We start from the raw sequence: 14806 nt of genomic DNA, 5'->3' as shown, positions 1-14806 counted from the left end.
ATATTTATCGAAAAGTTACGCATGTCGTAATGTATCGGCTATATAAAATACAATAGTCGTTGCGGTTTTTTTATCTTGCGTTAGTGACTACAGGGTAAAATATGATATATGCAAACGGTGTGCAACAGGAATGAGCTATACCCAGATCTATTCTTCAAAGGGGTAGCGCCATTACTGCTCCGTTGGGCTGAGCTCTGCATTATGTGCGGATATTCCACGCAATTTTGACGTGGCTCCATATTCGTAGAATACAAAACATATTATAGCATCCATTCGACATTTAAGAACTGTCAGCCAACTTGTTTGCCGTCCGCCTATCAACTATAAACCCATCCTCACTCGAATTGTTACCCTACTAATTGCAAAATTTCTTACTGCCTTTCAGTCAGTCCTGTACCAAACTGATCCGATATCAAAGCTAGACGCTAACCGTTCTCTATTTAAATAAATAACAACAGTACTGCCCTATACCTTCGCGCGCAACCTGAATGTCGATGAGCTTCCTCAGTCCCGAACAAGTCGGCCTTTTAACCTATTAAGGACGACTTGCTATAAAAGACTGTTGTGAAAAAAATTATCGTATATTCTAGGACAAACGAGGGTCCTAAGCGGTAGAATGTGAAAGTAAATACGCGCTAGCAACGTGAACACGCTTTTTGAAATGTAGAGAATTCAATACTCCTATTTTTGCCCATCAAGTCCAATCTTCCAGGTGTTTGTTGCTTGCATTATAGAACTTACCCAACAGCTTGCGAGTCGCTAGTTTGATAGACTAGTGTTTTTCAACGATTTGTAATCTTCCATTAATATACAGCCAATATCCATTTTTGTGCATCGCTTCCTTCTCTTTATTTTTCGTTTGCTAGTGACCAGGTGAGCGAGCTTGTCGTCATTTTACTTTGATTCCAAGATTCAATTTCAAGTTGGTGTTCTAAACACGGACATATTGAATAGGTACATGTCACATTTTTCCCATAACATGCAGCCTCTATGATTACGATGTGTAGGTTCATTCTCCTTCAGAAGTGACTCAAACCAGTTCTTCACGAAGTCGACTACTTAGCGAAATGAAGTGCATTTTTAGATCAGCATTAGGCTTATCATGGTAATACCCATAGCGTACCTATCTCGTACCCATATCGTACGCGCCATCCAGATACGATAACTTTTTCGATCTAGACAGGAAGCAAATAGGACATGTCAAGAAGAAAGAAGAAGAAGAAGAATCACCAAGTGTGCCATACTTAATGTCCGAAGTGTGATTTTATGATCACGCTGGACATAAGAAAGAGCTTTTCAATGCCGCTATATAACGTTTGATTATCAACCGACGACAGATTGAAGATCGAAAGCTATTGAAAACAGCTGTCACCTATGAACCCACTTAATATATTTAGATTATAGAGTATCCTTTTTTCTAGTGTGTCACGCCTCACAATCAAGTTAACAGCAATGTGCATGTTTGACCTATTTCTGATTTAGCCTGCTGACACAAACCGCCTAGCACTTGCCCATGAGCAAATAAAAAAAAAAAGTTAAAAATCAAAAGCGATTTATAATGATCTATGGAACAGCCTAAAATTTATTTCATTTCCAGGTGCATTGGACACCTCTCGCCACAAGCCGAATGACATCTATCGGGCATTTTCTCTAACGTTTGAAGCTCTACTCGAAGACGAAGTTAACCAGCGTAAAGGCTTCACGTATATCCTCGACGAAAGCGGTTTCCGACTGCATCATCTTGCACACGTCAACCTCCGCGACGTCCAGAGGGTAACCCCCTCTCTTCCAAACTTTGATTATTTGGTTACTTCGCAGGACACATCGAGGACAACTGTCAATCCTGACTCATCTATCAGAAGTTCATATTGCGTTGTTTGGTTCTTTATGACACTGTCACAATTGCTTTATCTACGTCCTAATTACATTAATTTCTACTAGAGCTACTAAGGAGCCTTGAAAATAAATCGAGCAAAAATTGTTTAGTATTCCGTGATGGGGACCCCTTGCGTTAAATTAATATTTGATTTATTCTTGGACCATGATAAATCAGAATATGTTACGCAACTGAATTCAAAATGTTTATTGCATATTTTATATAAGAATGTTTATGCTGACAAAAACAGAGTTTTGTTTACTCAGTCAGCCCACACGGTGGCCTGCTGTATCTCGGCGATAACGACGGAGGCCGATCAGACTATCGTACGACTGCGTCTCTTCTTTGCCCTAAATAATTAGGATAATGTAGCGTGAACAGCTTCAACCAATGTTCAGTTGATATCCGTTAAGTCGTTCTGCTTATATACGTCAATATGGAAAAAATTTCTAACGTTATATACGAAGTGCGAACGTATGAAAATACGATATCATAAATCATTTTTTTGATTTGTCGTTGGATCTCTTCACATCACTGGTTTAGGTGATGATTTCAGGTGAAAAAGGTTACCCTATGCGGCACAAATCCATTCATTGGGTCAATGTGCCTCGATATATATCTGCGCTCACCGATTTTGTGCTCAGCTTCTTTAGTCCTAAACTGCAAAAAAGGGCAAGTACGCAGAGAAACGAAACGAAGCACACGTTGTTTAATATCATGTGCTCATTGATATATGCGATAAATATTTCAGAGAACGAGCTCATTCTCGTAGAGCAGTTCTCTCTCTAAATGAGACCAACAAACATGGCTCGACGATATGAGGCATGTATTCTGCATTATGTGGGTAGATATGTTCGGATATCTATGTAGGTCTTGTTGACACGTAAATATCAATCAGCCATTTGTCGAGCAAGGAGAAATCGCCTAGGCACTTGGCACAATTTAGAAAAAATTACCGTTCCGTCGCAAAGAGGCAGGAATTAACGCTAATCATATGAACGGTTACTCCCCACAGATGTTCGTACATACAGACGTCAATTCACTTCACAAGGAATTCGACCCGAAAATTCTTCCACTCGAATTTGGAGGCTCTGTTCCCTGGAAGATTATGTGCGGTATGTCGTGTCTATTTTTTTTTCTCAAATCCGAACTCTCTTTGTAAAGGTATTTTCAAAAAAAATTATTTTGTTTGAAAAAATAATTTGAAAAAAAGCTTTTATAACGAACCCATTTTAACTCGTTTGAAAGAATAGCTTAATATACTTGTATAGATCTGGACAATTTGTAAGCAAAATAGATAATCGTAATGAAAAAATCTTTGCTTCCATATGCCTTTTAAAGATGCTGAAGCCAGCTTTGTTTGATTTCTGGAGTTTTCGATGAAGAATTTTTACGTTAGTGTAGTACCAATAAACGCGCTAGTTCATCCTCTGCTTCAGGGACGTTTCCGTTGTAACTTAAAGAGTATTTTCCTAAGTGCTACGGATCAATGAGGGTAACGTTATGCGGACGTTCGTTTACGATAGAGCAGGTTTAAATTATATTTATTACCGTCAAAAAAATCGGCCCTAGATATTAGCCACATACTATGATACCTTTAGACAAGGACTTTTGTGCGACTCGGCAGCCAAAAATTAATTATGTGACCAGGGTCAGAACAGAAGTTCAACGGGAATAGGCGCCATCGCGTTGCGCTACTCACTGCCACTGGTAAATAAATTTTAAGCATATTGTATATAAATTAAAGCATAATTTTAAGCTAATTGTAAGGAAATTTTGCCTATTCATCGAGGATGTCAAATATGATGTGGCAAATATAAGGCTAGAGTGATCATTTTTAAGCGAGATATATGTATGATATCCTAAAACAGTATACGCAATGGTCTATCAAATGAATCTGCCGCTAGAATTTGCATAGTATACTTTCAAGAAGATTTCGGGGAAAACGGCAAATTTTGTTTCTAACCGAAAAAAACATTTACGTTATTGTGATATGGATACGTATTTTGATGAGTCTTTCAAACAAGCGGGTAGACGAACGGGTCCCCAGACCTGATGCCGGCTGATTTTTCTTGCGGGCGAACTTAAAATATCGCCGAAGAACCGACAAAGACACTGGAAAGTTTAAAGACACGGTCGATCAATGATACAACACAAAACAGAATAAAATGTTTGTTAAAGTTTATGAATTAACAGCATACCGTTATAGTGAGCGTAATGATTTTTGGAACATCTACGTTTGGAAGAAGTTATTATTGTATGCAGGTTATTTTACATTTAAAATAAATAGTTATTAATTTCGAATATAAACTAAAGTTATAATCATTTAAACTATATATATATATATATATATATATATATATATATATATATATATATACATACATATATATATATATGCGTTGTATATAGAAGTCCTGTACAAGTCTGCTTACATGTGGAGTGATCGACCAATAGCCACTGTTCCCAATTATGAGCTTTTGAATAGAAATCCGTAACGCCCTTATTAGTTGGGTTGAAAAACACAACATCTAATTATTTTCCCACCATATTTTTAATTTTTTTACTTATTTTAGAAACGTGGCTTGAGGAGCTCGAGCGGCGGTGCCCGTTGATCATGTCGATGGACGAAATGGGCGTCGACGAGAAGCTTCGCCCTAAAGAGTCCAAATGTCGTCTAGGCGGTGGAAGTGGAGGTTGGGGTTTCATGAAGCTGTGGACTTCGCTCACCCGGTTGGATATCTATTCTAGCAATGCTTAGTATATAACCTCGTCAGTTTAGAGCAAGACAAATTCTATAGGCCAACAAGCCCCGAAGAGTCAAGATACGCTCTTTGATTTGCAACAGTCGTTAATTTCCTTAACCTGGTGCTCTAGCCTGTACATTCGGAATACCTCTATCCCCTTGTGCTTTCTTCCGGGGTTCTGTCAGGCGACGGTACTTCCCACTCAGCCTTTTACCTCTACAGCTATTTGCAACAACAGTATGGGATTTGGAGTGAACTAAAGTATATTTGCCTATTGTGCCTGCTCTATTGCCATCAGTGTTCTGGTCATTTCCGCTTCGCCTGAAACTTGTCCGGATGCTGCTCGGGCCGTGACGAGCCTACGCAACGCCTAATAGACTTATGTATGAAAGAGACCATAGTGATGAGGGTAAAAAATAGTAGAAATGTTTATGACTGCCCAACCGCTGAATGAAAGGAAGGAAGAACGAACGAACGTGAATGTTTATTCAGCACGTGTATGATTGTTCACAAATACGCTGTACGCTGATACGCTCTCTTTGAGCAAGGTCGACCTGCTTCTTCTGCCAACTCTTAGTCAGCGCCTCCCCGGGGCGGCCCGCTACCAGTTTGGCGGCTGATCTTGTCAAAGGGACATCTGTAGGCAGAATTGCAGCTGCACTCCATAAGCACACTTGTCGCGAGGACTCTGTGGAAATGGTAAAGATATCTAGACGCCATTTTCGTATAATTATTTCCCGATTGAGTATTATGTACTAGAAGAATGCCTGTTTTGTTTATTTCTTACAAGGATGACTTGCTTTTTGTTCGTAACATATTACACCTATACTATCAATTATATATTATATACCATAGACATTTGTTCGGAAGTTTGGAGTTGGATAGTTTGTCAGCTTTAGGGGTATCGTTCTCCATCTAAGGCTTTGTATTCCCTCTTTTTAGGTGCGCGGCAGAAATTTCGCGGAAACGGTTCTTTTTTTTCTTCTTAACACGAATGCACTTAAAAACAATCAATTACACAAATATCCATCGCTCTGTGCTATTTCCCTACACCATTAGCACCACCTTATTATACACGTCTCCGTTCAGAATACTCCTGAATGGATCCACTGCATGCTGATTGCGTGTTTAGTGCCTAACAGTTGGAAGACACACTACGAGACAGACTATAGGAGACAAACAGCGCATGAGGCGAATGCTTAAAAACGCCGTTATTTCTTTGTTCTAACAGTGAAGATTATGCCTATCTCGCCAAAAACCCTGTACGTAAATCTCATACAATTACATACACATCGAACTAGCCGACGTTCGAGTGCTTTCACTTAAATCCTAAGGGATATGATTTAGATATAGACTCCCTTTAGCGAACAGACCCTACTACTAAATAAAATGTTTGTGGCTTCAATAAGACGAGTAAGGTGTTCGTGTTATCATCCGCATATCTGATATGTGTATACTATACTTTCAGATACAGCGTCACCGTTATCATTATTACTATTTTACCGTTTGTCGCAAATATCGTTTTTGGCAGTAGCTATGATAAGACTTCATTTTATCATAGGGCGTATCATAAGCGCTGGTCTCGCATTGCCTCGCCTCGACTTAATTTCGAGTAATCAAATGTCGGCCTACATGCTTGTCTCTTCTTTGGTAATCACATGTAGAGCTTAAGGCCTAAGGCCGAACTATCAAGTTCTGTGCGCCGTGGGTGGCGTAGCAATGCTCATTTGCTTGTCTTTTTCTGCCTACCAAAATCGACCTGGGCATGTATGTACGTGTGTATGACGGCGTCGACTAAAGAGGAAGAACGATCATCACCAGCTTCGTGAAACTGAACATGAAAATAGATCTATTTTCCTAGATAATTTATGGGAATGAATCTTTATATAATAAAAACATATTAAAGCACATGGCATTCTATCAAACGACGCTTATATCCCCTTTACTTTGGCACTGGAAAACTAATAAATCAATACGCGTATCTCATTGACATGTTGCGTAGCGCATATAGGACCGACCTTAAGTCAATGATTTCCTTTGCTAGAATGGAACATAAACGTCCCCTATTTATTAACATCTACAAGGACAACAGGCTTATTTAACATACGCATAGTTGTATGTTGACTCGAAAATACGCAATAACTTCAACTAACCATTCACCTCTGAATTGCCCTATCTGTGTGCCGTAATTGCAAACGTCTTAATAAATGATAACGTTTTCCGTGGCAGCTCCCCATTACAGCTTAGGCGGGTCCTTAAGACCTTTTCATTGATTTCTGATATTTCTGCATCCATATCTAACCCTCTGCCCGGGAATTTGATGATGACTAGGCCTTCTTAATAACGTTTTGACTGCTGCTATTATTGCCATGGTTCGTGATTAATGTCGTTGTATTTGTATCCGGGCCGTCGCGTCTCTGCTGCTCTCGTCGTTGCTGCTACTGTTGTTCTTGTTGTTGTTGTTGTTGCTGCTGCTGCTGCTGTTGTTGTTGTTGTTGTTGTTGTGGTGGTTGTTGTTGCTGCTGCTGTTGTCATGCGTGCCGTCCTCTTGCGTGCTGACCGTTGTTTCATTTGCAGGCACTCTTCCGAGTGAAGACTCACTATTTTCAACGGTCCTCAGTTGTCTACCCGCAGTCGTTCAATTGCCTGACCGTCGAGTACGCAGCTCCGAGCAAAGAGACAACCAAACGAGCCAGAAGGCAGGTAGGCAGATTTGCGACATGTGAACAAAGTAACAACTGTTTAGGGCTACCGACCGGTCCGTCCGATATCACCCCTTACCCGCAACAGAAAATCAGTCAGGGAAGAATTGATACTTAGCGTCATTGATGTATCTCTTCACAGTGTTAGCTGTCACTGGACAATGGTAGACCACATGACATTATGGGTCGCGTTGAAGCGACCACAAGAGGAAGACGCCATCGAACAGCTGTCACGTGTGGTACGCAACTGGTATCCGAACAAAGAAAAACAGGCCAAATGACCAAAAGGGTATTGCCGCTGTATTATCTATTGAGAGTCGGATCATTCACATATAACGATGACGATATACCGATAATTAAAATGCTGATATCTACCCAAAAACATATCTAATAAGTCGAAACAAAGACACGATACGATGTTACAAATAGCAATTGTATTAAATATTGGCGAGATTCGGTTGATTTCTATATGTTACTAGGAAGAGGATTTAGATGCGACGTAGTATGATTGGCCTTTTTGTAACGATCCTGTTCCCGATAGACGCGCGTTCTCATTCATTCATTCATTCATGGTAACTGAAGCGTCGGGTGGGTGGCTCACGAACAAAAGGGACAATGTAGTTGGCCTGTTATTACGTCGCGATTTCAAGCAATCAATTAAAATGAACAAACTGTACCGACACAATCGTATTTTGTTTCAAGCCTACATAGGAAAGGTGTTGCTTTTATATGGTCTATCTCTATAAAAATGTGGTTGGGTATAGGTTAGAAACGCGGCGTTGGCTGAGAATTTTACATAAAAGCGAGAGTACGGAAAGCCATGTTAGACTTACGGAACAGATCAATCCTAAGAGTCCAACATTTTTAAATAATGCGGTTAAATAAATGTCCGATGTTTAAATGAATAATTGTTGTGTTTTCAATTTAAAAGAAACCCTGATAGATAAATTTATCTTGTAATCCGACTCAGTAAAAGACGACCCTCAGCCTTTGCGCAGATGTCTGTAATTTAGACAAAGCGGTTCTAAATAAATGGGCGCGTTCTTCTTTTTCTATAAAATTAGATGACTCGTGTACGATTTTTCTACGCTGGAGAACTGTATCTGTGGACCAAGCCTATTGAATCGTATGAAATTCTACATCTCGATTGAATTACAGGATCCTAATTTGAATTCAGTTAAACGTTAGGATACAACTACTTCGTCATATTGTAACAAATCAACAATAAAAGATGCTCCTTAAAAGCCGCAGTTGACGAAACCACTCGTCTCTCGTTTTTGACGAAAGCTTCCAGTATTGCTTACTTATAATATATTATTGCATCTGGGAATTAGTTGGTTGATCCGCCAAGGGTGGCCGCTTCAGTATCTATAAAGTCACGTATGCTATCGCTGTCAAAGGCAGTAGTCCTTTCTTCACTGCCGCCCCTCTCTTCCTGCGAGTTTCGCACGAAATCTATCGACTTAAATTACATATATGGGCTAGTGCACGCCAAAGCCCAGCTTCAACGCTAACTCCGCATGAGTGCATAAGCTGGGATTATTTCCGGTCGCCGCCTTCGAATGTAACTTGGGTATAGGAATTTCCGTCATTGATCGCAGTGACTGATCGGAGCGGACTCTGACTGAAGTGATTATAGGTAAAGCAAGCTAACCTTCGATGTGGTGCTGCCAAAAACCAATTCCCCTATCTGAACCTCAAACCAGCTGAAATCTACGTTGTAGCGTAATACATTGCTGGTAGCAATACAGGATGTAGAGCTAAATCAGATGACCTGAAACGGTCCTGTTTAACAACTAGGCATATTTGATCACAGAACTCCGTCCGATCGCGGGCCATAATAGAATGTATGCAGCGGTCATGGTTGTGCAGCTCATCTAAGAAACTTTCGTATACGATTCGAATATAAACCTGTACCTATTGTTGGTGTGTTAGATATGGCACAGTGAACATATTTGTTAGTTAAAAAATACATTCAATATATGCGTTAGTATTATAGTGTCGTATGTGTACTATTCAGAAATGGCTTCGGGTGTGTACCTTCAACGTTTAATAGATCTCCACATGGTTTAAACGAAGTCTAAACGAAGACGAAGGTTACGCATGTTGTGGGCTTTCGTTGCATAGCAAACTGTGAGATATCGGGACCATGCTGCAAAAATCATCTGTGTGCGGTTTAAGTTGTGATGTAACCAACGAATATCGCGCGGGATCGCTTGAAGCCTGTAGATACATTAATTCATACGTTTTTCTGTGAGGTAGCATTAACACTATGGCACCGCGATGGCTGTCAGATCAGGTGACCGCGTTGCGACTTTCATTCATGGATTCCTCTCTGCCAGGCTTAAAGGTGATCTGTGGCTTTGGCAGTCCGGGACGGCGCATTGCATGGCTTGTAGTATTTTTAGCTCTGTTTGGCCTAACTATCTACGATATCATCAACCTGGCCGTTGAATACTACAGGTACCCCGATAGTTTAACCATCAAATATGAAGAACCGGAAGGTGGGCAGAAAATCCCAATGCCAGCTGTAACCATATGCAATCTGAATCCATATAAATGGGATAAGTTCTGCGATAACATTGACACGTTACTCAGTGTTAGGTAGGTGACATTGATTTTGGTTAAGTAATTTATAGGCTAAGATTTATGTATAGCTTTAGCTGTAAAGAGTAGCTTGATACGCAAAACTTGAATTTGAGCCTTAAAATTTATCAGAACATGGCCTGTTTGCCACACGCGTTTGAAACATCTTGATTGGTATTGGTGATAGATTGCTCTAGCCATGTCTAGCTGGATCTAATTGCTAATCTTCAAAACGAGACGGGCGTGGCTTCAGCGATGGGTGACGGACAATTACTACAATGCGGCTTAAAACAGTATTGCATTGAATGTCTTCATTGGGACGCGGCTCGGGAGTATTGAAATCATACGTCAGCGACGCATCGTCGATTACACGTAAAGACTTCAGTTGCATTGGGAATTACGCACGTCGTTTCGTTACTTGCTATGTTATGTTTTCAGGCTGCCCCGTTCAACGAATCGTTCAATGGAGCTAGAAAATCCCCGTTCTAACACCAACATGTTAGTGCGTTGAGAGCTCAACTTTTCCGCAGCTTGGAAAGTGTTATGATACGGAAATTATACGGGGTACTTAACATCACGAGAAATTTACCCGAGTTGTATTGTTTGTAGAGTAACATTCCGCACGATTACTTTTCATTTCTTGTTTTTTTACGAGAAAAACCTCGATCTTTCAAAATATCTATTTAGCGCTAGTGTTTTCTTTAGACAATGATGAAGAACGAAAAACCAGTGTGAAGACAACATAGAGAAGATCAAAGTAAGTTAGTTGATTAAATGACCGGTTCGATTTTGACCAACATGCGATGCTTCTGCATTACATAGCACCTGTACCATAATAACAATCACTACCTGAGTATACATTTATAGAAGAGAGAACAAAATTTAATTCTTAACTAAGCTTAATCTTTCACAGAGTATTTGATAAGACTGGCTTTAAACTTGAATGGATTTCTAAAATCTCAAGCTAAAAAAAAAATATAAATTGATCGAATAGATGTACAGCAAAAGTCTCGAGCAGATATTTTCTAAATACAGGATAAAGTTTCGTTGCTTTAGCGCCTGTTCGTACGAGATAACAGTTAGTTGAATCGTATATACTTGAGTAGTATAAGGATCGTCTCTTTAACATACAGGAAGGCATAACAAAGGCACATTTCTTACTCTTATTGAACATCGTTGTCCTATCTAGTTCCGAATAACAAGAATCTGCGATACGTCTGTCCTATCCCGCAACGTCGGACTTGTGTTGAAAATGGTCCCACTTTTGCCATTTATGCTATATTGATTCTTACTATTTCTGGCGTCCAGCTTTTTTACGCTCTGTTGATGAAAATTGAATTTCAGCGAAAAGCTAGTGTCCAACAAGACAACAGCTAGTATGCGGAAAATTAAAAAATTACATTGCAATAGGGGTACCAGACAGGCCGAGGAGCGTATTCCCGTATGGAATCTTACAAAAGAGTACGCAAGGCGAATGCAGCACTTCATTGAGTGGTCTGGTATACTACAAAGGTAAGCACACGTAAATAAAAGCAATTCACTGTTATTAATTAGTTTTTAATTAATTATCATATATAAATATTATTTAAATTAATGATTTTATCACAGCTGCAAGCTAGATCGATAATGTGCAGTTGCCGAGACACGTTTTCAACAAATGTGCAACAGTAGACATAAAATTAGGCAATAAATTAAATACAATTTTTAGTACGGCCCGATAGTTACAAACGACTAAACATATCACTTGACCGCGTGGTACGTATGCATCGACTATCGGGCTGCAATCACTTACGCGACTTTCATAAAACATAAATAAGATCATATGGAAATGTTTGCTGAAGATCTAGCGTTCTCCGTTCTAACGTAATCCGTTTGCCCCCTATCGAACTGTAGGAACCTGCCGACGAGGTCGCTAATGCAAAATATCTCCCACAACATTACTGATATGGTGGAACTGGTAACATTTGATAATGGCTTTTTGATCGCCTGCGCGAACAAAAAAGCAAACCCGATGAATATCACAAATGAATATCAGAGGCAGGAATGCATACGCTACAAGCGCAAGAATCCCCTTCCGGACATTAAGCTATATCCACGATATGGTAAATATATAATAGTTTGTTACGTACATATCAGTGTGCGTAGCGATTATTTTCGAAATTATGCTAGCTACGATAACCATTTGCCAACATTGAAGTTCGAATTATCAATGGCCATATGGTTGCCAGGCTACCATCGTGGTGCACAACGTCGACAGAACGTAGTCTAGCTACTGTAGCTTCCTAGGACAATCATATCCGACTGCAAACGGATTTGTCGTAATAGCCTGAAGGTCGATAATGAGAAAGGTGTTGGAAACAGGAGAAATAATCTATTGAAGATTTCAATCGAATCTTATTATACGACGCAGATAACACATACGTATCGTAACTAAACACCGACTGTAGTAGTAACTTCCATTCTACGGCGGATATGAGATTAAGTTGCTCGCGTCAGTTCGCGGACCGGTACGCAATGAATGGATTAAATAATAACAACAACGATAATAATAATAAGCTCTACTATATGGGATGTTGTTATATCTGGGCCCTTGAAGCAACTATTCACAAAAGCCAGTTCCCCTTACTTTTCCTGCCAGGTACATGTCTGTGCTACTTCTGCAAGTATGCCAGAACTCCGAATGACTTTATTCGAATGGAGAGCTTCGATGGTCCCCAAAACGGACTTCTGCTCGTGCTGAAGGTTGAGGTTGCAACATACCTACCTTTTATCGTTGAAGCTGGTTTTCTTGTTGCCATCCATGATCAAGGAGTTGAGGTAGACTTCACAAAGGACGGCGTCTTTATACAGCCTCTAACAACCACCTTCATTGGTAGGGATACAACTGTCTTTACCTAGAGCCTGGCTAAAAGTAGATGGTTGAACGAATAACATTGGTATTTCATAGGTCATATTGATAATGGTAAAGAATAAGCGTGGCCCGTTGTATGATTATCCCAGACACGAATATTTCTTCCTCTACAAAAGCAAACGCCCTATTTTAGCCGAATTGTTTTAATCTTATTTTTATTGATACCTGTATTTTTACAACTGAACAATGGTGCGCACACATTTATGAAGTTTGGATAAACATGATTAAATACTGGCTAAATCTGTTGTTAAATAGGTGTGGGCAGGAGAGCGCTACGTCGGCTGGCGAAGCCCTATCAAAATCCGTGTCGATTTGATTGGCCATTGTTCCTCAAGGACAAAGTTGAAAAAGGCAATAAGTATACCGCCTTAGAATGCCGCAACGTATGTCATCAATACATGGTTCAAATACGGCTCCGGTGTACGTCACTCAAGTACCCGATGTTGCGAGTCGTAAACGAGTCGAGCGAAGGCGGATATTCCGATCTTCGACTTGAAATCTGTAGTCCTGACCGTGAGGCCGAGATTGTGGAGATTGAGAAAGGTATCAGAAACAGGAGTATAGACTGTGAGTGCAACAATGTCTGTAATGAGACCGGATTCGACAAAACCATCTCCTCTCTATCGTGGCATCCGAAAATACAGATCGATTCTCTCAGTAAATCAAAAGACACGTCAATGGCGCAGGTATGGAGAAACATCATCTTAATTAATCACATATAATAGGGGTAAAATACAAGTTACTTAAGCTACTCTATGAACAAAGTAATTATGTTAGATTTCTACGTACACATAAATTTGAAACAAAAAGCAATATATTTGTCAAAGTAGCTTAGAAAACGCACGAAGATCAGTAAACATCAACGACACTATACGTTTTCGGATAAAGCGATCGGTATGGGGTTGTCTGTGATCAGTATATGCATGGGATGTATCCCAGACATCAATCTCGCGACGCATCGCGAGAACAGAATCGGTGTGTCCAATGCGAGCGATTACATCTGAACGAAAGAACCATATTGGCTACTTTGTTTAAATGCCAGTAAGCCTTCCACAACGTTGACTATATATATACAAATCTAAATAACAGCACGGGGGCAGCATAGCTATAGTTTGCTACGTTCGCTATTTAGTAAAGTCAAGCGGTAGACGCCGCTCCAATCATACCTCTGTACGTGCCTCTAACTTCAGTTATTAAGATTCCCATTCATCCAATGCTTTGTAGCATACGGAAAAAGCAGGCTGTGTGCCAACATGTCTAGAATCGGTACGGAGTCCACATGTAGAACTGATGACGACTGGAGAAGCAGCCCAGCTCATGCAGTAATCACGATCTGTGCTAATTTTCAGGTGTACGTGTATATGAAATCGAACCTAATTAATAATCGCACCAAGGTAGGAAAGATAAACTCGCATGAATTTATTTCCGGCATCGGCAGTATTATGGGTATGTACCTCGGGTACTCGTTCCTGTTCTGTTGGAGTATCCTGGACGTTATTGGCCGGGTTGTGGTCGACGCGTACTGCGCCTATTGCAAGGACAAAAGGCTTCAACAAAGCAAAGTGTTCGATCTCTCCACGGAGCACCCGAACTGAATTACGAAGAATCAAGCACTGCCAAACTAGATTCAGGACCGGAACAATAGTGCAACAAGCTTCCTGTTAAAAAGGCAAATTTCGTTGATGAACGTTATCAAGCAGTTGAAGAAAGTGATGTCAGTGATGCCACACGATATATAGGGATCTCAAAAAACATTCGATCATTCCATTGTTTCAGACGAATTCGCCTGAACGATAAACGGCAGTTTTAATTTAAAATGAAGCACCTATTTTTCAAGCAAACAATAATTGCCTTCTAGAATTCCATAGACACTTTAATTGGAAAAAATATTAATTTTTTAATAAAGGTCCTTTAGGGTAGCCAAAAGTACCCTTAAGAGGTTTATTTCTGTATTCAGTGTAATATACATGAGGAAATGTCACAC

The 14806-nt window shown here is 40.1% G+C and overlaps 2 protein-coding genes across 20 annotated transcripts in view; both read left to right on the top strand.

Annotated features, from left to right (window-relative positions):
- The window catches only part of LOC111255412 (clavesin-1-like), a 61217-nt gene extending 52984 nt beyond the window's left edge, over positions 1–8233 (top strand). For 7 of the 19 annotated variants that reach the window (XR_015321366.1, XR_015321360.1, XR_015321363.1 and 4 more), the window contains 7 exons: positions 1598–1773; positions 2420–2548; positions 2892–2991; positions 3527–3586; positions 4453–4609; positions 4922–5322; positions 7201–8233. Coding sequence is in view for 5 of the 19 variants with exons in the window: in XM_022788064.2 (XP_022643799.1) it covers positions 1598–1773; positions 2420–2548; positions 2892–2991; positions 3527–3586; positions 4453–4609; positions 7201–7216 (638 nt within the window). In the remaining 14 variants the exon portion in view is untranslated. The other 12 variants (XR_015321389.1, XR_015321380.1, XR_015321395.1 and 9 more) reach the window with 12 other exon arrangements.
- Positions 8234–8818: 585 nt separating this feature from the next.
- On the top strand, positions 8819–14764 carry LOC111254809 (epithelial sodium channel subunit alpha-like). Its single transcript, XM_022816057.2, has 6 exons — positions 8819–9929; positions 11256–11423; positions 11805–12013; positions 12550–12783; positions 13078–13508; positions 14172–14764. Exons 1-6 carry the CDS (start codon positions 9598–9600, stop codon positions 14415–14417), a joined length of 1620 nt encoding a protein of 539 aa, XP_022671792.2. The 5' UTR covers positions 8819–9597; the 3' UTR covers positions 14418–14764.
- Positions 14765–14806: the final 42 nt, after the last annotated feature.

This window comes from Varroa destructor, unplaced genomic scaffold (genome assembly GCF_002443255.2).
Source record: "Varroa destructor unplaced genomic scaffold, Vdes_3.0 BEIS01000001.1, whole genome shotgun sequence".
Lineage (NCBI taxonomy): Eukaryota > Metazoa > Arthropoda > Arachnida > Mesostigmata > Varroidae > Varroa > Varroa destructor.
The sequence above is the reverse complement of the archived record's forward strand: the minus strand, read 5'-3'. Positions and strand labels throughout refer to the sequence as shown.

Coding starts and splice junctions, on each gene's coding strand:
- LOC111254809 (XM_022816057.2), top strand. CDS start 9,598: ATGGCACCGCGATGGCTGTCAGATCAGGTGACCGCGTTGCGACTTTCA. Junction 12,014..12,549: donor TAAGCTATATCCACGATATG/GTAAATATATAA, acceptor TTTTCCTGCCAG/GTACATGTCTGTGCTACTTC. Junction 13,509..14,171: donor AAGACACGTCAATGGCGCAG/GTATGGAGAAAC, acceptor GCTAATTTTCAG/GTGTACGTGTATATGAAATC.